General features: G+C 41.7%; 1 protein-coding gene across 6 annotated transcripts in view; it reads left to right on the top strand.

Annotated features, from left to right (window-relative positions):
• Nucleotides 1-2,909: 2,909 nt before the first annotated feature.
• ASB7 (ankyrin repeat and SOCS box containing 7) overlaps nucleotides 2,910-24,221 on the top strand; it is a 31,588-nt gene continuing 10,276 nt past the window's right edge. For 2 of the 6 annotated variants that reach the window (XR_001920276.1, XR_001920277.1), the window contains exons 1-5: nucleotides 2,911-3,083; nucleotides 8,450-8,545; nucleotides 12,157-12,417; nucleotides 20,135-20,740; nucleotides 23,017-23,182. Coding sequence is in view for 4 of the 6 variants with exons in the window: in XM_018069762.1 (XP_017925251.1) it covers nucleotides 12,207-12,417; nucleotides 20,135-20,740 (817 nt within the window). In the remaining 2 variants the exon portion in view is untranslated. The other 4 variants (XM_018069762.1, XM_008934440.3, XM_029958830.1 and 1 more) reach the window with 4 other exon arrangements.

Here is a 24,221-nt window from a genome sequence, read left to right as displayed (position 1 = left end):
TGGTAAATGGACAGATCTCCTGCACAAATTCACACAGTCCAGCCAGGTGGTTAAAGCAGAAGAGATTCACACCTTTTCTAGGACATTTTCCTTCACATGATAATGATTGTGATTTCCTGATCCTACCATAACACATTTATGTTCTACCATTAATTACTTTATAAAAACATCTCTAAGGGATGTCTCACTCACTCACACATGACAACAGCTCACAAACATCAGTCACAAAAGGAAATGAAAAACGAGGGGGCTTATTTTGAAGAAATTTACTTCAAAGAGGGAGAAAACATCAGACAAGGACTAAATTTGTTTCAGGCACGGCAAGGGAGCACCGTGAAAAGCTCAAAGCTGAAGAGTAAAGAAAAGGAATCGTATTCATACACAAGAGATGACAAACTCCAACCCTTACTTGTATTATTTATCTGAGTTATTCATGACAGCATCTAAAAACCAATTAAGGTAACGCCTCACAGTGCCAGACTCCTGCATAAACAACAGGAAGCAGTTCAAAAACCTTATATATAGATCAGGCAAAAGACAGAAAGGAGAACTATACAGACAATAAAAAAATCCCAAATAAATATTTTGCTTTATGTTATTTTCATGATTAATAAGGCTTTAAAGTGAAAACCAAAGTCAAGTGGGGCTGCAAACAGAATGAAAAAAAGAAACTTGGTGGGAAAGGTAATAAGGAACTGAAGATGAAAACTCAGACAGTGGTTGCAAACACCTCCTGAATATCCTAAATCAGAGTTATAAAATACATGTATTTCCACAAGGTGGGATATTTAATTTAGAAGAAAGCCATGCAAACTGATTTCACAGAATCACAGAATGGTTTGGGTTGGAAGGGACCTTAAAGCTCATCTCATTCCACCCCCTGCCATGGGCAGGGACACCTTTCACTGTCCAGGTTGCTCCAAGCCCGTCCAACCGGCCTTGGACACTCAGATGGGGCACCACAGCTCTCTGGGCAACCTGTCAGGCCCTGCCCACCCCACAGGGTGAATTTCTTCCAATTAACTGGATTAACACTGTTGATACCGCATTTTCCTTTTTTTTTTTTTTTTTACTAACACAAAACAGCTTATGATGACACACAATTACTCAGAGATATTACTGAAGAGGCATAATTATCTATTGTCAAGTGCCTGTATTATTTTTCCCCTGTTATACATATTATTAAATGTTAATTGCATGAGTAGCAAGTGGGAGAAAACAAACTATCCAAAAAACCCACTCTCTTTTCATTAAAAAGTTAGAAAAGGCAAAATGAAGCCACAGCCCGTGACTTTTGGGCGGGAGTCTGCAGGTTCTGCGTTTCCTTATAACGAAGTGGTTAAAGCACTTAAGAAATAAAACACACTTTGAACTACTTCTACCTGCAGTGACTTCGTAGGCTCATCTCTCAACAATCTGCACCTCAGTGGCCCCCTATCTCTCACACCGGCAATGCCAGGTTGGGCACTGGGAGGAACCCTGGCTGTCGGGGACACCCGGCGAGCACGGACGTGCCGCTTCTCCAGAGCCTCCACAGCTCCTCCTGAGGGCATCTGAGCCCTCCCGCCCTTCCAACAACGCAGCTTCTCGCCCCAGGAAGTCCCGAGACCCTCAGCCCGGCGGACGCGCCCGGAACCTCCTCAGCCCCTCCCGGTCTCTCCTCAGGGCTCCCCCTCAGCCCCTCCCGCTCGCGCCCACAAAAGCCCCGCCCCTCACGCCCCGCCCTTTCACGCCCATATCCCACACTCACGCCCGCTCGCCCCCTCAGGGCCCCCCCTTCGCGCTAAGCCACGCCCAACGCAACCAGCCCTGCCCTTTTCACTCCAGGCCCTGCCCCTCAGCCGCAGCCCGCGCGCCCAGCGGTTCCCGCTTAGTCACCCGCCGCGCCGCACGACCTGCCCTGGCCCGCCCCCCTGCCGGCAACGCCGCCACTCACAGACCGCCCCCGCGACACCGCAAGGCCCCAAACTCCGCTCCGCCCAGCGCAGAACCGCCGCCGCCCCCTTCGCAAACCCTCACCTCCCCCATCCCCCCGCTTACGGCAGCGGGGCGTCCTCGGGTGGCGTGCCGCCGTCAGCCCGGCGGGCCATGGGCGCGGCGGCGGCGCGCGCAAGGCGGGGGCGGGCCACGTAAGCGCGGCGGCCAATCGGACGCGCACCCGCGCGCGGCGGGGGCGGGCCGGCCGCCGGGCGCGGAATTGCCGCGCGCGGCCAGACCGCCCGCCGGACCCCGCCCGCGAAGCCGAGGGGCGCCTCGGAGCGAAGTGTCCCGCCGGCCGCCCCCACGACCTCCCGCCCCCTCCGCCGCCAGCGCGGGGCGCCGCCCGGCCCCCGGCCCGCCCCGCCCCGCCGGCGCGCAACGGCACGCAGGTAACCCACGCTCCCCCGCCGCGCGGACGGGGGGCGCGACCCCATGCCTCCCTCGCCCGCAGCGGCCCCCCGTGCCCGCTCCGAGGGGCCGCCTCCCCGTGAGGGGTGCCGCCGCCCGCGCGCCCCTGCGAGCCCCCCCGGCGCGCCCGGGCCGCCCCCCCGGCTGCCCGGAGCGGGGTCCCTACCCACCCCCGGTGCGGCGGCGGCCGCGGGGCCTGGGCTGCGCTCGGCGGTTGTGTGGTGTGGTGTGTGTGCGTGTGCGAAGCGTGGCGGCCGCCGAGCGTGAACTCCGGCGAGCACGGCGGCGGTTCGGTTTCCCAGCAGCTCGGCTTTCTGCGTTACTTCCTGTCCCATTCTCCGGCACTTGTCGGTACTTCCATTCCCCGCAGGAGCTGCCTTGACAGGGCAGCTCCTGCCGTTGTTATCCCTCCAACTCCTTCGCGCATCCCGGGAGAGTGCCCTCCTTCTCCAGGAGACATCCCGATTTTTGATGGATAACCCGTTTCCCTTCCAAATTTTTGAAGGCTCTTCCTATTGCTTTTGTATTGACCGTTTCTGCTTTTCATTCCTCTCTTTTACGTAATTGCGTGGCTCAGCTCTACTTTTATTTTTTTTAGGTTTAAGCTGCCTTAAAGGAGAATTAAAAATTGTGACTCCAAAGAATGAAATAAGACAGAAGAGAGAAAACAGCACTCAAAAAAACCCCCCAGAAAGGTGATGATTCATTTAGACTCTCAGAGTCATCCCTAGACACATGGTTTGGCTGGGATTGGGGCCTCTTGTTGTGTTTTTATGGATTTCAATAGGTAGCATTAGATTTCTTTGTTCTCTTAAAACCTACTTGCTGTTGACCTTTTAAAGTTTGAAAGCTCTGAAGCCCATTTGAAGCACAGTTCCTCTGGTAACACTTCGTAATTTCCTAAAATTAATCTGCAAACGTTATTTTGATTATGAATTTCTACTTAATGTTTTTGTTGTGACTCCATCTCGGTAACGTCACTTAAAATTACTTCGCTCCGGGTTGTTAAAAGGGTCTTTTCTTAAAGCCTTTTCACAGATTTATGGGTTCAACAGTGGATTTGCTTCTGCTTTGATTCTAAAGGCTTTTTTGGGCTGGGTCATTGCGTTCTGTTGGTTTAGTCAGACCCAACTCCTGCCTGGGTCACTTTTGTGTGTGTTGTAACGGAGCTGCAGCGATTGAAATTCATTTAATTGGGTGGTGCTTGTTTACCAGTGGTTACTTTTTTGGGCTGAGATCACAGAAGGAGATAATGCTGTTAGGTGCTTGAGGGAAATAATGGAAGGAGTCATCCAAACCAATGCTGCTGGTAGGAGGAAGGTTCTGTTTCAGGGGGAGGGCTGTTCTTTGGGAGAATTGCCTGTTCTGTGTGGTGAGATGAGGAGATGGGTTCTAAGAGAGAGAGTGGGGGGGTGAGTGATGTCAGTCAGCCTTTTGCTGCATCCTGCTGTTGTGAGCTTCAAATGGTGGAGTTTCTGAGCGTTCTCTTAATGCAGAAGAATAATCAAATCCACTCTAATCTGTTTCAAATGTAGGTGAGTTGGTTGTTTTGGCACATACACCTTCTGTGTGGGTCCCTCTGGTCTTTGTGGTGTTTTCAGAGATGTCACTGACTGTACCAAAACATTGGACATTGTTGGCAAACACTATTTTTGAGCATTAGCTGCAGGGGAAGGAGCAGGACCTGTTGCCAACAGTCGTGGTCAAGGCTGGATCATTTTTCCAGTAGAGATGTCTTTAGCATCTGACAAAAAGTAGCTGCTACGTGTCAAGGATTAAATAAAAAATCCCTCTGTAACACAAGTGCAAAAAATTCTGGCATTGTGAAAGTACAGAGAAGAAATACTGCATGTTATTTTGATAACACACCACAAACCCACAAGTAATAGTGGAACATGTGGACATGCCCAGTGTGGTTGCAGGAGGGATTTTTGTGCTAATAGGTGGGACAGATGTGCATCACTGTGAACTCACCACTGTATTTATGGCACAGCTGTTTCATCTGAATTTGGTTTATTGTAACTCCCTCTCCACAACCATCCAGTGCATCTCATGTCAGGGCTGGAGCTTCTCCAACAGGGTACTGAGAAGTCATGAGATCTTTGGGATTTATTCACAAAAGGACGTGTAAGTTTTCATTTGATTCTGGAAGCTCCTTCCTGATGTGAAATGCCAGTGCAGCAAAGTTTGATTCAGATGCAGAGACTGGAACTGAGTTCATAGGAATCAGGGAATTAACTTCTGGCAGAAATTTGCACATGGTCGAAACAAGGCTCAGAGTTTAATGTTATGCTGAAGTCCTGCTCTTGATCTCTGGAAGAAATGCAGCACACTGCAAGTATAGACAAAGTTTTAGTCTTCAGGCTGTAGGCTCATTTTGGTTTTGTTTTGCCTGAGTTCTAAACCCTTAAAGGTGATGTGCTGTTTGAGAGACAGTTTTCCATTCTTCCAGCAGTGCTTATAGAATGAAATTATCCCAGTGAAAATCTTGCTTTATCCACTGAAGACATCCCACAGATTTTGTCCACTTGCATTCTTCTGGGCTGTATTAAATAGAAATACATATCAAATACAGAGAACGTTGCATGACACAAACTCTGTAAGCAGCTCTCAGTTTGTTCATCAGCCATGCTTTGAGTATTAGTGCTGAAGTGACTGCTTTGATGTGGTTTGAACTGGCCATTGGTTCCTGCCTCTGTCATTCTATGCAGTATTGGTGTTTGGGTTCTTTAATGATAGAAAGTCATGGTAAAGTACCTAAATCTTAGTCATTAGCACTTAATACAAATTATTATTTTTAAGGCTAAGCTTTCATCTGACTTCTACAGTTTAAAACTTAATAGCAACACCGCTGTAAGTTGGAGGATAATTTGTATTTTTTGCTTGCTACAAGAGGATCTCCAAGCTCCCTGCAGTTTGTCAGTGCACATCTTGAGGGAGGAGGCTCTGGCTGTGTGAACCCGATGCAGCATTCTCTCCTGAAAAAGATCCCTAAGGCCTTGCTTTAGCATTAGCATTGAGGTCCTGGATTTGGAAGGAATTGCAGGATTTTACTCACTGGGCTCTGCTCCTGGTGAAGCTTGCCAGTGTATGGGTGAGGATGGTTAATAGCTGGTGTGCTTTCTGAAGGTGAGTTTTCCTTCAGGTTTGCAGTCCTGAAGGTGCATGAGCTGGGTGGTTTCTCTGGTTCTCCATCAGGCCCAGAAGTCAGACCTCCCAACCTGTCTGTGAAATGGATAATCATTGGTAAAAGGACACCTCTGTGCTTTGGTTACACCCACCTGCAGAAAACACAACAGCTGCTTATTAGTATGTAACACCACCATCCACCCTGCTGCAAACACCTGAAGCTGGTGGGGGACTTGCAGATTAACTCTTCTGGTTATTTCAAATTTAGTGTGTCCGAGCTACGAGATGGCATCACAGGAGCTCTGAGGAGAAATGTGTAACTTTTAATGACAGCTTGTGAAGAGTGAAGGCTTCTTGCCTTTGAAGTAGCAGTTCCTCTGTGATGTTTTGGATTCATGCACTGTTAACTCATTGCTTTCAGACCCAGCAATTCCCATGTGTTGCTTGGTGATTTCCATCTCAGCCACTCAGATACCTCACTTGATGTCTGTCTGGGGTGTAGCTTGGAACATCTAATAGAAAATATATTCAGGGTTTTAAGGCTCTGGGAAATTTTAATATTTCACATGTTATTTGCAAACTTCATGATTGTGATATGAGAATGCAAATAATAACATAATTGTTTGCCTTATTCTCTTGTCCGAAGAGCTCCTGATATAGGAGGCTGAGTGACAGATGAAGGTGTGTTTAGGTTCTTTGTCAAACTTGTATTGACCATTTTTAAAATGCCTTTTGAGTGAGAACACATTCAGCTTGTTCAAGTTTTGAAATGGGTGGGAGAAGTGAGTTGTGAGACTAATGAAGGCTGATGTGATTATCCTTGTTCCACAGGGCTTTCTTTTTCCTTTTATTTATTTGATTTAAATGTCTTGGAATGCTTCAACCACAGGCAACTGAGATCTACACTGATTAGGTCTATGCCAGATACTAAATGTCCTTTGTAATGGTGCACTTTCCTTGTTGTACAGAGTTAGGCTGACATCAGGAAATTATGGTCCTTATTCAGCTCTTGGGTGTTTAATCTCAGGATTTAGGAGTCAGGTCTGTCTGTCAGGGCATCTCAATGAGCATAATGCTGCATTTTAAGGTCTTGCTTTTGGTAGCAACCTTTAACTTTCTTTAAAGTAAGTACATACATATGTTGGAATAAATTTTCCACATGATGTTTGCAGTGACTTTAAAGAAGTGACACATTGATGTAGAAAAGTCTAAGATCTCTTTGACAACATGATACATTATCAATAGATAATGAAGATGTTTGTCTTATTTTTATTTAGTGTTGCTTCTACTATAATTATTAGTATTTTAAGCAAACTTTGTTTAGTCATTGAGTCAGAGAGCTTTACTTTTACTAAATATGACTTCTTTTTATTAAAGTTGCAGATCTTACTCTTGCCATATGCAGCTAATTTTCCTTTGGGGGGAAAAAAGCTTGTTACTTTTTTAGTGGAGCAATCTGTTACCTTGTCTGTAGTCTGTGAAGTCAGTGCAATTCTAATTTGCATCAGCTAATAAAAAATGTGTGGGTTTTAAAGTGAAAATCATGCAAAAATTTAGAAGAAAAAAAAAGGTGAACGACTGATCATCTATGCGAAAAAAACAAGGCTAGAAATGTGATCAAATTAGGTCATGGCAGTGCAGTTTTGTGCAGGGCTGGGAGCATATCTGAAGACCTTGTATTGCTTTATCTTGGGAAGCAAAGCTCTTGGAAAATGCGCATAAGAGGGATGAAAAGAGCTTTTTTTCATCCCCTTCTTTGAGGCATCGTCAGGAAAGCACGATTTCATGTTGCATTGAGTGGCAGAAATTTTAACTTCAGCTAAAAGCTGCACAGTTCATGTAACTGTTCTGGTTGCAGGAGAAAGGAGTCACAGTTGGGTTTGTGTGATCTGCTGTACAATTAAGTGTTTAATGGGTTTATTGTTTGTTATATTGCAATGCTCACACAGGACAAGGGGCCTGTCACTAAAGGCTGCAGCCAAAGGAAACGAAAGGTCAGAGAGAGGTGTACAAAGAATTAATGAAATAACACTGAGTCCAGGCTGTGAGAAATGATCTGGGACTGATCCTGTTAAGTGCAGGTGACAAGGAAGGAGGATAAGGAGGGTTAGTCTGAAGGAGGAATCTGGGTAGGGATCGTAGCTGGTGTTGGGTAAACCATGATACTAAAAGGGTAGTTTTTATATATGAAGAAAAGGGTGAAGATTTTTGAGGTGGTGGCATTTTACTTGTATGGTGAAGGTGTCTTTAGCTGTTCATGAAACAGAGCTGTGTCAGCTTGAGCTGTCACATGGGGGAGAGGACACTGGCTGGTGGCACCAAAATCCAGCTGAAGGACAGGAGTCAATGCTCTGTGTGCTCAGGTTTTATTCTTTGGATAGGGAAGCAGAGATGGGGTGGAGATTTAAAAAAAAAATCAAAACATTTAGAAAAAAAAAACAAAACCAAAAAACCAACAAAACAACTAAAATCCCTCAAAACCAAACAAAAATATCACAAAAATGGTTTGGGAAGAACTAAGTGGATCCTGAATGTTTTTCCTGGCATCTGACTCCCGCAGGGAGAGGTTGAGCAGTCAGGCAGAAATACCTACTGTTGTAACCTTTGCATCCATTCTTGTTCCATCCAGGAGCAGATATATGTAATCCTTACAGAAGAGTTTAGACCATTCCTTCAAGGTTTACTCCAGAGAGGAAGCCCATCTCTCGTTTCTCTTGGCTCCCAAAAAATATTCTCTGCGGTCTTTTCCTCATGTGGCAGAAGCAAACTCTCCCTACCCCAGCCTCTGGAGGACTCCTTGATAATGGAAGAAAACCCACTTCAGGGTCTCTTCTGACATAACTGCATTAAAATGGGGCATTTTAGCACGAGTACAAAATGAAACTCTCACTTTTATTCTTTGCAACTAATAAGAAATATCATTTTTTTTAAGGGGTAGCAGGTTGTTTGACACACATGGGCACAGGAGATTATGAACAGTGAAGACAATGAAGAGTGGGACATCCATCAAAGAATAACATCTGATAAGGTAATTCAGGACCACATTGAATTTATCCTGTTGTACTTGCAAAATCAATTAAGTAACTGTTGTTGTCCTCCATTTTCGTGGCACTGTACAATCATTATAACCAAGAATATATAAGTACATTCTTCCCCCCTGTGCTTCATTTAGTTTTTTTCAACTTCCACGCAGAAAGCCAATGTGTAACAACCCAAATGCATGCTGTGTTCTGAGTGAGATTGATTGCAGTTGCAAAACATTAAATATTAAATGCCAAAGGGCTACTTCCAGTAGTCCTCCTTCCCTTCTCCAAAGATTGATGTCTTAAATGGGGATTTGCAAACAGGATTTTTAAATGATCTATGGAGCAGAAGTGAAAATGTTTTCAAAGCTGGTGTGTACCTAAAACTATCCTGAAACCTTTAATGTTATGGTTAAGTGTTCTTGTAATTTGAATTTCATTGCTTGCCATAGGGGTGAGATGGAAGAGTGGGTATTTACAGAAACTGTGCAAGTGATAAAAGGAGCTGCCTGACTTTGTCTTCTGTTTTGTATGTTTTAGTACTTATGTACTTTAGTACCAGCTAATTTGAATAAGCTCTGCTAGTCACATGCAACATATGGGGCCAATGCCAATTTTTTATAATGCTGCATTACAAATATACCCACCAGCTGAGAAGTGTGAGAGAGAGAGAGAGCTTTGCTTTTTCTTAACCAACTGTCTTCATGGAGAGTTGCAGGGGGGATGCTGCTGCCCCCTTAAATGAGAAATCCCATTTCACTTCATCTCTTCAGTCATCCCACCTCCTTCCGTAGCATTTTGTCCAACTGTCCTGACCTTGGTTTTCAGGATCACATGAGGTCTTATAAGTATTAGGCCTTTACAAAAAAGGACTGTAAAAATGGCAGCAGAAAGTTTGTCTGTATTAACTTTTGAACAGATATTCTCAGTTTGAGGAAAAAATAGATATTGTAGATAATCAGAAATTAGGGCTAAAGGGACACAGTCTGAATTATTATTTTTTAAGGCTTTCCCATGACTTATTATCAGTTAGGCTCTACAGTCAGTTTTCACCTGCAAATCCAAAGAAAGATCTGATTCTTATGGCTGGAATTTCATTAACAGTGCTGTTAGTGGTGTGATGCAGAATCAAGGCAAGCTTGCTGTCCTGTAGGTGAGCATGTTCTGAAGTGCTAATTGGAGTTTAGAAAAGAGCTTAGCAAAAGCTTATTAGAGTCAATAGAAATACTTCCATTGCCATCAGATTAACCAAGTTTGATTTTTGGAATATGCTGCAAAAGCTGACCTGGTGAGTTAGCAGTTGCTGCTTTGTAAATCCCCTTTCCTTCCAGTCTCAGATAATGAAGTTCACACTGTAAAACAAAACAAAGCCAGTTCCTGAGCCATGTATAACATATGGAGCTGAAAAGTCTTCTTTAATAACCCTGTGCTGAAGTAGTGATTGTTGCCATACATGGTAAGTTGGAGCATTTATAAATGTCAAAGACAGGCATTTGCTGTGTGTCATTTCCATATTTGCAGTGTAAGTAGGGTCACTGGAGCTACCTGTTAATTATGAGTTTATATCTCTCCAAAAAGCAGATAAATAACTTCTCTGCTGTGGGCACAACGAGGTTATAGAAGAGCAAATCCAGAGCTGTGTCTTTATCTGCAGAGATGGCAGTGATTGATGTCTTCACTTTTCTCTTGTCTGTGTGTATATCTGGATCCCAGGAAAACAAGTGCCCAGTGGGATATGGGGAGTTGATTGCAATGTCTTTTGAGTGACCTGTGGATCACAAGGATCTGGAAATCCTTAGGATATTTATGTAAAGGAAGGTTTAGGTGATGGTGTGGGTTGACATCCTAATACACCAAGCTTATTGGAAATTTTAAGTTTTGTCTTCAGGACTTTTCTTTGTAGTTTAATCTTGATTAACTTTGCAGGGGTTTAAATACATTCCTCTTTTTAATCTTCTAGTTCTGTGTTAATATCCATTGCAACAGGTCTTGAATATTCTCTGAGTCTCCTATTGCTCAGCATTGCCTTTCCCATACCTTGCTTTTATTCTTTCTTCTCATATTCCTTTCCATTCTAGGACTATGGGATATAGTACACAATGTATGTGAAAATGTAAACACTTTGTGTACTGTGGAAGAATCCCTAAATACCTGTTTTTTTCTTGTCCCCAAGTAGAGCTGCAGGTGGGGACTTTTCAAACAGAGCATGGAATATAGTCCTTCCCTCTTTCCCAATGTGTCCTTGTTTCTAGGCTCTTTCACAATGGCTATTTTAGATAACCTTTTGGCCCAGCTCTCATGCTCTGTATCAAGGTAATTATAAATTGAATAGTTCTGGTACCTGTTCTCATGGTGTTTGACAGGGCTGTAGTAACTGCACTTAGGTGTTTTCAGGTCTCATATATTATTATCTTTGTGTTTGATTTTTGCAATGTAGAAGTTCTTTGCAGCCTTTATATACTAAGTAAGAAGTGCACAAGCCAGAATACAGAATGTAGACTCTAATTAAAAAAAAAAAAAAGAAGGGTGGAAAGGAAAACAATAAAATTAAAGTTTTTAGTCTGAACATCAATGTTACTAATATTCACGTGCAGTAGGTCACAGGATTATATTAGCAAGATAAAATTATTTTCACTGAAGCTTAGAGGGAATGCATTTCTAGAAAAATAAAGATTATCCTAGTTCAGTTGCAGTAGCAGTGGAGTGCTGTTTCATGCAACAGTTTGAATCATCCATTCAACCAGTATCTCTAGAGTTAGTGACACAGATGTTCTGATTTTTATGTGATTGTTAACTTATGGAGATTTGTCATTTTGTTATTGCAGGTGCTTTTTGTTACTGTAGGTGCTTTCACTGTGAAATGCTGTCATTTCTGAAGAAAATGTTTACTATTTGTGATGTGTGAGTGTCCTTTTCTTTTGCAGTTCGGTGATGTGACCCATTTACTGTGATTTCCTAATAACAGATTGTTTGGGTTTTACCCTGTGTGTGACGTGACTTTGGTCAGAATATAGAGAGAATTCTTAACACTGCATTTTATTACAGAGTCACAGAATCACCTGGGTTGGAAAAGACCTCTAGGATCATCGAGTCCAACCTTGACCCAACACCACCTTGTCACCCAGCCCATGGCACTGATGCCTCATCCAGTCTGTCCTTAAACACCTTCAGGGATGGTGACTCCACCCCCTCCCTGGGCAGCCCATTCCAATGGCTGATCATTCCCTCTGTAAAGAATTTCTGCCTGATGTCCAACCTAAACCTCCCCTGGTGCAGTTTAAGGCTGTGCCCTCTTGTCCTACTGCTGGTTGCCTGGGAGCAGAGCCTGATCCCCATCTGGGTACACCCTCCTGTCAGGGAGTTGTGGAGAGTGAGAAGGTCTCCCCTGAGCCTCCTCTTCTCCAGGCTGAGCCCCCCCAGCTCCCTCAGCTGCTCCTCACAGGACTTGTAGTCCAATCCCTTCACCAGCTCTGTTGCCCTTCTTTGAACACGCTCCAGCAGCTCAATGTCCTTCCTGAACTGAGGGGCCCAGAGCTGGGCCCAGCCCTGACTTATTTCCAAGATACCTCTTTCCTTGTCCCAATCCTGATTTCTTCACACCTCCTATTGCTCCAAGGTGACCAGTGTGCCCTCATGAGGCTCCTGTAGAAGCCAGATCCAGCTAGGATGTTACACCATCACTGCCGGAGGAACCCTGAGCTACAGGAAGAGTTGCAGATCCAGGCTGCGGTGGCCGCCGGCGATGTCCACACCGTGCGCAAGATGCTGGAGCAGGGATACTCTCCCAACGGTCGGGATGCCAACGGCTGGACTTTGCTTCATTTCTCTGCAGCAAGAGGGAAGGAGAGATGTGTCCGTGTTTTCCTTGAACATGGAGGTGAGTCGCCCCGGGGAGAAAAATCTTCATGTCCCACTCACTGCTTTCCATCCCGGTTTTCACTGCAGGACTCCCCAGCACTGATGAGGTACCAGACTGCTGATTATTTCTTGTAATTATTTTGTTCTTTGCAGAAGTGATTCATCTCTGTTTACTTCTGATGCACACTCTGAATGAAGCCATAGATTAGCTTTATATCTTAATACCTTGCCTTTTTATCCCCCACCTCTCTAGAATTGCCTAGGAATTGTTAAAAGAATGAATAAGCGTTATGAAAATAGGGCAGAAGGGCTCATTATAAAATTAAATGCGCTCACAGCACTCCCTCCAAGCTTTTCTTCTCTGGTAGGGGGTATTTTTAGAAGAAGGCAGATCCTTGAAATTAAATCTTAGGGAAGTTTGTTTCAGAATTCTAAAGCAAATTAGCAAGTTGCATTAAAGACAAAATTTCCTTATGCTTTTTAACAGAGCTTACTAAACTTTAAAGAAACAGTACTCTGTGCAAGGACTTTAGTGCCAGCTCATCCAGATGAGTTTACAGATCTCCTGCATCCGTCCATGTTGAAGCTTTATTTCCAGAACTCATGGAGTTTTATTAGTTTAAGTGATGCTCATGTGGGTGATGATTTTTATCCCTCAGGTGGTACAGTCAGAATTTCTTACTGCTTTATCATCTTACCGGGCTGGCTAAAGTTTTAGAAATTGATGGTTTTAATCTTTGAATGTGATACTGGAGAGGAAAAGTACAAATCAGTAGATATTCTCCACATTCTGATTAGTGCTCTTAAAGAACAGCATCCTCCAGCTCAGCACTGTTCTTACCAAATGAATTCTGAACTGTTTTCAGTCCCAAGGAAACTGAAATTATCTCTTTGATTCTTTGTGTATCTGAGGCCATATGGGCCCCTTTTTTCTGTCACAGTGTTTGTCAGCTGCTTGGATCACCCTGAAAATGGAATGGGGCATTAATAGGCTGTGGTAGTGACACAACTAGTGGTCTGTTGCTTAAAAGCAGTGGTGAAATACAGCCTGAGCAACTGGACCCTGTGGATATACCTACTACAGATTGTAACCACATAGAAAGGGCAAACCCTCATGTCCTTATTGGAAAGGGGGGAAAAAATTCTACTTTTTAACTGTAATATATGTGGATAATCTCAGGCCTTCAGTTTGATAATTCAGAAATTTAAGGCTGTAAAGCAGATATCTTGCTTTTCACTTTTTATCTGTACATTTAAAGATGATTAGAAAAACCCTTCTATATTCCTATGTATTTTCATTTTATGGGTGTAGATATTACATAGCTGCTGATGCAGTGTTTTGTTGTTATTTTTGTTGTTACTCTCTCCTACATGAAGCACCAGCCTCATGAAAAGTGCCTGTAATGAAACACCCTTGTCCTGAAGCAGCACAGAGTTGAATCACCAGGATGAGAAAGTTGAGTAACAAATAGTGTGAGGGTTAGTCATCTACAGCAGCTTTCCTGTAGCTGAGCCTCACTTCTGAAAATTGGCACTGCTTTGTGCCTTGCCTTGTTTTCCCTCAAAACAGAGGCATAAAAATAATGAGTATTTAAAACATAATCATGTCACAAATGAGTTAATAAGCAGTGAGTGAGTTGACTCTTGCAAGCTGAGTTAATCACACCAGCCTCATTAGGGAGAGGTTTGTGCCTACCTTTCCTCACATGGCCTCTACTTTTCTCCCTCTGAAGTGGATTATTTTGCTGTTGGTGCTTAATCCCTTGCCAAAAAGATATTGGGGTGAAGGAAAAAGTAGTTTTCTGGTGTGAATCTAATGGTAAAGAGAATATTGAACTGATGATGTTTTAGTAATAAATAGATATTGAGGGGGAGTGTGTGGAGTTCTGGAAGAAAGAGAGAATTGAGGTGCTAGTGGGAAAGAAGTGGTAGTTATGGATGTCCAAAGGGATGGGGAAGCTTAGCAGAACTGGGAATATTTTCACAGGACAGGACTGGGAAAACCACTCTATGTTGTTGCTGAGGGTGGAGTGCTGTGCCTCAGATCTGAGGTGCTGGAAGATTGTTACCAACACAGCCTTGCATGGGAGTGGGATGGAGATGGAGTTTGGCTAATAAAGGCTGAGAAGGAATCTGGTCACTGACCTGGAATTAAAAGGTGGATTCTTATGGGAGTCGTGACCTGGCTGCCTCCTGCTTTTGCTTTTTCTCTTCTCTTCCATCACTGCTCAGCAGCAAAGAAAAGAGCCAGAGGACAGTGCTGTGCATCAGATTGGCTGATTTGAGTGGAGGTGGTGGAACAGGAGGAAGCTTTTTATTATCTCCTGAGCAAAGAGACACAAATAGATGGAGAAAATGCTGAAAAAAACCAGTCCAGACTAAAGGATGAAGCCAGCAGAAATACCAACTAGATACAGAGGTTATAGGTCAGATTGTAAATATTCTTTAGCAATGGATAAAATGCAGAAAGTTCATCGTAACCATGGAAAAACTTAGTTCTTATGAAAAATAGTGAATTTGACTTCCTTAGTGTATTTGTCTCATTGGAATAAAGTGAAGATTCCATGAAACCAGCTCTTCCCAGCCATGCAAACAATCTGGAGCCACAAACCTCAACAGGAGAGCAACACAACAGTAGGGAGCACAGTTTTTAGTAATCCTGGATTTTTGTATAACAAGCCTTTTTCCCCTTTAGTGTAATTTTTTAATTTTCAGTCTGACATACAGAGACAAACACTGGAAAACAACTATGTTTTATTAATTCCCAATTCCCACTGTTAATGTTGCAACAAGCTAAAGTTAAAAGTGTGCAGTGAGCTGTCCCTTGGTGATGTTTTCCCAGTACAAACTGAGCAGGACAGTTCCTGGTTGCTCATATTAAAGTGAAGAAAAGATCCACTAAAGCTCCTGGAAATTGAAGAGTAAAAGAAAGAAGTAACCTAAGAACCCTTTTTATTTATTTTTAGTCTTGGCTTCAAGGTATCTAAATTTTAGTGAGGTCAAGCAGAATCTGGGAGGATCTAGAGAACAGCAAATGCTCACCCCCCTAAGCTCCTGAAGTGTTTCTGTCTCTGAGCAGTAATGCTTTCCTGGACAGCTTTCATATCAGTGTTACCTCAGGAAATTCAAAACAGAAGCTACATGTAGCCATGTTTCTAAACCTTGTGGTCAGAATTAAGCCTTAGTTGGGGGAAATAAGCTTGAAATAATATAAAGTAGTTTATGAAGCCAGAGCTTTGCTTTCTTGGCTTCCCAAATTAGACTGGGATAGAGTGACCTCAGGAAGATGTCAAGAAAGAGGGGAAACTGTCCCACCAAGCTGGGAATTGAAACTGTAAAATATTAGACTCTTGTTTAGGAAACTATATATCCTCTAGATTATAGTACTGGAAAAGAATTTCATTAACAGTAGAGTTTAAGTTACTAGTTTAGGTGCCCAACTTTAACATGAAATAAAATAATCTGAGTATCATTCAGTGTTGCAAATTTTCCATCTCAAGTGAGCTTTATTGCAGTAATTGGTACCCTTGGTGAGCAGTTCAAGGTTTCTGCCATTGTATTATGTCTGATATTTAAGAACTTTAGAAGTGACCAAATACAGTTTTAGATTCTGCTCTCCTCAAATTAATGGGAAGCTTGGAAGGAAATAATTGTTTGACAGTCGTGGTGGAGACAAGATATGCTGGCAAGTGCTGGCTTAATCCCTTTTTAGTTAAATATACTCATTCCAGGTAATTTTTTTACCCCTCTGCAGATTCTAAAAAGTGAGATGAGAGTTATTCCCAATTAATTTTTACCTCGCTTGTGTTCCAGGGGGAGAGAGTTACTTTACAACATGATACTCTTTAAAAAACCCAGCAAAACCCCTCACAACAATCCAGGTTCCTTAGGCAACATCAGCTTTGTGGTGTTATTTTTACTAAGACAGGGTCTGAAAGGATGGAGTTTGTGTGCAACTTAACGCAGGTCCAAACTTGTGAAGTTCGAAAGTTTTCCAGGAGGTGGCAGCAGGACATTGATGGAACAGCAACAGCCCTTTTGAGCTTGTTCAAATCCTTTCCCTAATCCCGGGGCAGGCTGGCACTGTTGGCTCACTAGAAGTCCATAATCATAATGGGAATTACAGTATTTTTTCACGAGGTTTTTCAAACGGATTTGTTTTTGGAAGGTTGTTTGCGTTGCCTGGTTGCCCAGCTGAGAGGCTTTTTTTCCCCTGTCCTTGCTGAGACACCTCTCAGTGGTTTGTTGGCTTTAATTGTCAAAACCAGTGATGTTTTGGGAGTAGGGAAAGCGTGCAAAGGGCTTAAAACAATAGGTAAAGGGCATCTTTATGTTGCAAGGGGATTGTTTGGCTTGGAGTACAAGTGGTATAAAAGTGTATCTACATGCACACACAAAAGTTGGGGCATATCTGCTTGAATTCAGAAATGGCATTGACTGAACTTGGGGCAGTGTCCTGCATTTGGGGTAGAAATGATTGACTTGCATACCCTGTGCTGCACGGGAGCAAGGAGGCACAAGATGAATATTATTTCTACTAAAAAACTTCTTTTTTGGTGGAAAATGGCCCTGACTGCTGCTGTGTCCTTTCCTTTATGTCCATCTTCCTCCCTAATTCTCAGAATTCTCTGCACCTTAACCCTCGTGCTCGTGCTGCCCCCTTTATTTATCACCACTCAGAAGATAATGTAGGATGGTCTGAGCAGTGTGAAGAGAGAGACCCTGGGAGCAGCAAGCATCACTTTGAAATAGTATCCTTGTCTTTAGTGAGTGTGTGGGTTGTGCTGACTCTTTGCTGTACTTTGGACACTGTCACGGGGCAGGTGAGGAACCTCCTGTTCATTCCCTGACTGCATTTTCCTGCCCAGCATCCATTGCTGCAGCCCAGGTTGGTGTGACTTTACAGGGCACTCAGAGTTGTCACAGAAGACTAGGAAAGCTGTCACCAGAGAAAGACTAAACTTTCCTTAATCTACCTCTTGCTATTTCTGTGTTTATTCCTATTCTATGCACTAGAGGCAGTTCTCACATCTTATTTCTCTCTGTGGTCAGGCTGTATTAGTATTATTGTTGGATTTTGTTTGTTTGTTTGTTTGTTTTCTTCCCCTCAGACTTCACTTTACATTTAAAAATATCCTTGAAGTTGCCTGATCACCTTTGCAGCTGTATTTTCAACTGGTTCTTGCCAGCTTTTTTATTTTGGTGTGATGTCTATCTCAGGGTTATCTGGGTGTGATCACAGTAGGTTGGGAAGCTTATTCCTGTTTTGTGTTAGCACCTTTGTGTGTTCAGGTGTGTTCAGACTAAGGTAGCCTGCAGTTAATATTGTGTTGTGATCTTAGAGCAGGTCTGCTGGTATCTTGTGCAGATGGTATCTAACTTAGGTTGGGAAGGTGTTCAAACTTCCAAAAGCAGCATCTACAGATGGTGGAAGGAGAAACCTCCCAGCCTGGCTTGTTCTCTGGGCTGAGAAATGGCACCTTGCCTTGGGTAATTAATTAGTTACTTGCTGTACAAGTTTGGGTGTCCTGAGGAAATTAAGTAAATTGATTTATTTTAATTTTTAAAATCATAAATCACTCTGAGTTTTTGTGCTGTGTTAAGGGGGAAATAAATCTGTGTAATTACCTGTGTTCTGCACTAATGTGCACACTTTTCAGAAGTGGGTGCTTACGTTCTCATAAAAAAAAAAAAATCTTAAATTTTTGTGAAACTGTATATTCAGAACAAATTCTGAACAGATTCATCATCTCCAAAAACAGACTTTATCAAGATAATCTAAAATAACATATATCCTACATGCTTTGGAAATCCTGCAGACCACAGAGAAACATTTTACCTAATACAGCATTACACCCTAAAAACAATACCGGGCTGCCAGACCACAAAACATCCGCAATTTGGGACAGCAGATGTTTCTACACATGCTTCTTTTTAAGACCAAGAAGCAACACAGGGGAAAATAAAAAAGCTGAATATTGAGAAAGAAATGTAGTATTGTAGAGCTGGAGGAAAACTGGATGGACAGGGAGATTTGAGTAATTAGCCTAAGAGTTGTGAGGAAGATGTGGAAAAGTATTTGTGAAAAGGAAGCATATGGATATGAAAGAAAAAGTCTTTTTTGTGTGTGTGTGTGTGTGTAAATAATATTAAGTAAAATTTTAACTTTGTCTTAAAAATAGAACAAAAAAATCCTGTCATGCTATGCCTAAAAAGAGGGAAAAGCAAAGAGTTCTGCCTCGTGTTCTTGTAATTCCCTTTATTTCATGAAGGACTGCTTTTTCTAGCTCAAACGATTTGAATCACTTCTGCTTAAATCTTTTGCACATTCCATGTCCATTTAGACTTTTGCTTTAAAAGGGGAATAATTTAAAACAACTTTGTTCAAGTGGGCTTTTGCAGGACTGCTTATTACCATTAAGTCTATTGTGAAGATTCTGATTTGCACTCTATGGTGTTACACTCTAATACTGACTCTTAAGTTCATTGTATGTGAGCAGCTTTACAGTAGGTACTGTCTGTTCTAAATGCATTTAACAATTACTGTTTGATATGCTTTATTTTCTTTTTTCTTTTCTTTTTTCTTTCTTTCTTTTTTCTTCTCTTTTCTTTCTCCTTTCTTTTCTTCTCTCCTTTCTTTTCTTCTCTCCTTTCTTTTCTTCTCTCCTTTCTTTTCTTCTCTCCTTTCTTTTCTTCTCTCCTTTCTTTTCTTCTCTCCTTTCTTTTCTTCTCTCCTTTCTTTTCTTCTCTCCTTTCTTTTCTTCTCTCCTTTCTTTTCTTCTCTCCTTTCTTTTCTTCTCTCCTTTCTTTTCTTCTCTCCTTTCTTTTCTTCTCTCCTTTCTTTTCTTCTCTCCTTTTTTCCTTTTTCTTTTATTTTTCTTCTTTCCTGTCTTCTTTTCTTTCTTCCTTTTTCTTTTCTTTTTCTTTTCTTTTTTCTTTTCTGTTTATTTCCCTTTTTTCTTTTTCTTTTCTTTTTTTTCTTTTCTGTTTATTTCCCTTTTTTCTCTTCTTTTTCTCTTTTTCTCTTTTTTCCTTTTTTCCCTTTCTTCTCTTTTTTTCTCTTTTCCCCCTTTTTTCTCTTCTTTTTTTTCTCTTTTTTCTCTTCTTTTTTTCTCTTCTTTTTTCTCTTCTTTTTTTCCTCTTCTTTTTTCCTCTTCTTTTTTTCCTCTTCTTTTTTTCCTCTTCTTTTTTTCCTCTTCTTTTTTTCCTCTTCTTTTTTTCCTCTTCTTTTTTTCTCTTCTTTTTTCCTCTTCTTTTTTCCTCTTCTTTTTTCCTCTTCTTTTTTCCTCTTCTTTTTTCCTCTTCTTTTTTCCTCTTCTTTTTTCCTCTTCTTTTTTCCCTCTTCTTTTTTCCTCTTCTTTTTTCCTCTTCTTTTTTTCTCTTCTTTTTTCTCTTCTTTTTTCTCTTCTTTTTTTCTCTTCTTTTTTTCTCTTTTTTTCCTCTCCTTTTTTTCCTCTCCTTTTTTTCCTCTCCTTTTTTTCCTCTCCTTTTTTTCCTCTCCTTTTTTTCCTCTCCTTTTTCTCCTCTCCCTTTTTTCCTCTCCTTTTTCTCCTCTCCCTTTTTTCCTCTCCTTTTTCTCCTCTCCTTTTTCTCCTCTCCTTTTTCTCCTCTCCTTTTTCTCCTCTCCTTTTTCTCCTCTCCTTTTTCTCCTCTCCTTTTTTTTTCTTTCATTTTCTTTCCAGTGCCAGATCACCGTAACACCTCCTGATTCCTCTTAAATTTTCTCTTCCCTTCAGCTGATCCCACGGTGAAGGACCTGATCGGCGGCTTCACGGCCCTGCACTACGCGGCCATGCACGGCCGGGCGCGGATCGCGCGCCTCATGCTGGAATCCGACTACAGGAGCGACATCATCAACGCCAAGAGCAACGACGGCTGGACTCCCCTGCACGTCGCGGCCCACTACGGCAGGGACTCCTTTGTCAGGCTCCTCCTGGAGTTCAAGGCTGAGGTTGATCCGCTCAGCGATAAAGGTACTACCCCACTCCAGCTGGCCATTATCCGGGAGAGGTCAAGCTGTGTGAAAATCCTCCTGGATCACAATGCCAACATCGACATTCAGAACGGTTTCCTGTTGCGATACGCTGTGATCAAAAGCAATCACTCCTACTGCCGAATGTTCCTCCAGAGAGGGGCCGACACAAACTTGGGTCGCTTGGAAGATGGACAGACACCCTTACACTTGTCTGCTCTTAGAGATGATGTGCTTTGTGCACAAATGTTGTATAATTACGGAGCAGACACTAACACAAGGAACTATGAAGGACAGACCCCACTGGCTGTTTCAATAAGTATTTCTGGAAGTAGCCGACCCTGTCTGGATTTCTTACAAGAAGTGACAAGTATGTATGTAAGAGAAGTTAATCACAGGACACAATGTCCTCTTAAAAGCCTTCTTTGAATTTAGCCCCAGAAAAAAAAAAAAAAAGCTTGCTCTCTGCCCCTTGATGCTATTTAAGTGCACTAGAAAATTTCTGGGAAGGTGAAGGGATTGTGATACTGGGAATCCTTTCCTCGGCAAAGGTGCTGGTGTTAAGTATATTTCATTTAATTATTTTTGTTTAAATATCTACAGGAAGCTTTCTTTTTAAAAAGAGCGAACTGTAAAATCTCATTTTATTAACGACCTTAGCACGTAAGATGTTTGGGGTTTGTTTTCTTGTTTGTTTAGGCTTTTTTTAGTGTCTTTTGTTGTTTTATTGCCACAAATCCCCTGCAGTTGCTGGCTTTTCCCTCTGCACTACGAGGAGGGCAGGAAAGAGCTTTGGCTGCTTTGTGTTCTCCCACATTCTCTCTCCTTCCCTTCCCTAAACCAGACAACAAAATGCCATAGTTCATCCCTGCAACTTGAAGGGCTTTCATGTGCTGTGTAGCTTTGATTTGATTTTGTTGGTGTCTTTGAAATACGAGAGATTTTAACTTGTTATGGCTTCTGATACTTAGAAATAAGTATTTGACTCCTAATATTCAGGTCACTTTTGATGAGTAGTTTTTGGTGTACTAGATCAACTGTAAGTTTTCTCTTCCTCTCTCAACATGGAATGCTGTAATAGTGTTTCATAATTATAGTACTGCCTGAAGCATTTAGGAATTGCTGATTAGCATTTAGCAGAGTTTGCCAATTCAAACATGTTAAGATGGCTTGATAAATTATTATCCAACTAGAATGATCTTTGCACTACAGAGGATGGGGTATTTCATGTAGCCCTTTTTTCCCCCCTAAAATTCCTTCTATTTTTTTGGAGGTTGTATTTTTTTTTTTTTAAATGAGAATTAGGCAACAATATAGTCTGTAAAGAAACTGAAAGTCAGCGTGGGCTGGAAGTGAATCAGCTGAGATCTGTTGTCAGTAGCTGACACAAATGAGCATTTGGAATTTCATTTTTGTCTTCATGATTGGTGGTGTTGGTTTTGCTCATACGTGAAATTGGATTTTTGGAAAGGTGGAAGTTGATAATAAGAAATGCAAGTGATTAATAGATTTTTTTTTGCCTTAATTTTTTCTGCCCCTTCTCATTCAAACACATTTCTTTCGGGTTTCCTTTTTGGGAGCCTCTTTTTGGAGCACTGTCAGGGATTTTAGAGATGATATAATATCCAGACTTGAAATTTTTCCCAGTCTTGGGATGTATCAGTAACCGTGAAGGCTTAGGCTGCTTCCCTGTTTCCTTGATGTCTAAAGACTAATGGGAAGGGGTACTGTAACTTTCAGTTTTCAGATTCCATACCTTAAGGGTTTAATGTTAAATGAGAAGTAGATTTTGCTACAAAAAAAGAGGCTTTAATTTCTGGCCAGTGTAACAGTGTTGGAACTCTCCCAGTTTTGTGCTAATGGAGGGAGAATTGGGAAAGCAGTGCTGACAAAAACACTCCAGCTCTGTGCTTCTGAGCAAAATAATTATGAATATATGTTTACAAACAGCTATAAACAAACTCTGCTGCTGCCCCTATTATAAATACCCAAACACTGTCTTCCCTGGTTTTCATGAGTAATTACTTTAATAAGATGCTATATGAGAGATGAGACGGATAAAGAGCGAGCTGGGAATTTGGAAGTGGAGTTCCCAGTTAAGCCTGACTGTGCACAGGGAATTGTTGAGATCTTGTGCTGTAGCACTTTGGGGAAGAAACTTGTTTATGAGTCAATGCAATATGTATTTTCCAGAAGAAAAATTTATGCAGTTTTTAGGGAATTCTTCCCCTGGAATTCTTCCTGAAATACTTTTGTGTTTGGTAACAGTGCCTGGGTCATGGGGCTTAATGGGAATTTCTAGTTTGTTTATTTGAACATTATACTAAGTGCTTAATATAGAAATCCATAGCTGAAAGTTTTATATGTGCACTTGAAGTTTTGAAGAGTGTGTTTGATAGTAAAACAGGAACTAGTTTTTATTTTTACAGTAGATTAACGTTTTTAAGCTTAAATATTAATAGATATGAATTATGAAAGTTGATCTGTCTTCAAGTGAAAGCAGATGAACGCTGCATAGAAATGGGATACTCTTTAGTAGTCTGCATGTAAGATGTGAGTGGCTATTTTTTTGTACATGGAAAACGTATTTGTACAGTTTCAGTTCCTCAGAAAACATCATCTGTGAATTTCTTTTTGTTTTGGTAGGTATTTAATCGGTAATAAGGGCAGCCTTTAGCCCAGGTCCCCCGTTGGGAGTGACAGGCAAGAGACCAAGCTCTCAGAAATACTCAGTATTGGCCCTGAGAGTCTGCAAGAAGATATTGGATTTTGGGGTTTGACCCTGAAGGTCTGATATTCTTCCTGGTTACAGGTAGAGATTCCTTTGCTCCTAGAATAATTCCAAGAGGAAGTTATTCTATAGTTGTGTTTCAGTATTTAAGCACACAGCTGGAATTTAGGAACAGCAAAGCTTTTGATCATGAGTCTGCTGTTGACTTGGTGTTCAGACAGTCACTCATGTATTTTTCTTTTTCCCCTTCTCTCCTTTTTACAACACAACAATAAGTAAAGTCTCCCTGTGGGGAAAAAAAACAATATTGAAGATGAAAAATACTCAAATGATTTTATGGATCACCTTTCTTTTCCTTATCTGTGTTACACTTTTCTACTCCAAAAAGCATTTATTGGCAACCACCATAGTTGGTTGTATATATGTGTGTGTGTATATATATATATATACATATATATATATATATATAGTATAGCACTTGAGACCATCTGATAAAGGGTTAGTTTGGAGCAGTGCAAATGTTCAGATTCATGTGGTCTGAACCTGCCTCTTCAGGAGTGTTAATGGGTTAAGTTTGGAATGCACTAATGCAAATTAAAATAGAGATGCATGTATAAATATATATGAAAACAGAGATACATAGAGACTTCTGTTGGTAGTGTATGTATCTACAGAATTAATGTGCAATCATCCTGGATGAAATTATATATTTTGCAGCTGAAGGTGAATGGGATGTGAGAATGTTAAAACTTAGAGAATGCGGGAGGTAGGAAAAATGCCAGCGTTAGAAAAATACTTCAGTAAGCTTTAAGGTACTAGAAATTCTGTTGGGATCTTAAAAAAGGGAATTAAAAAAAAAGCTTGGAAACTTCCCTCTCTCCATAGCTCTCCTTTAATCGAATCCCTGTTCAGATAAGGGGGCAGACTGTGAGGAGCTGGGTGGGTTGTGTGTCTGTGTCAAGGCAAAGAGCTCAGAAAATGGATCAGGGCAGAGCAGTGTAATACGTTGGTAACAGGTATCAGAGAACTCATTTCAGATCTGGAACAAGATCTAAAGGTCACTCCGTGAATTCAGCTACAAATATTTCAGCTGCATTCCTTTTTTTTTTTTAATTTTTCA

Source organism: Manacus vitellinus, unplaced genomic scaffold, assembly GCF_001715985.3.
Source record: "Manacus vitellinus isolate BGI_N305 unplaced genomic scaffold, ASM171598v3 scaffold_16_pilon, whole genome shotgun sequence".
NCBI classification, from domain to species: domain Eukaryota; kingdom Metazoa; phylum Chordata; class Aves; order Passeriformes; family Pipridae; genus Manacus; species Manacus vitellinus.
This window is presented reverse-complemented; position numbering and strand designations above follow the sequence as displayed.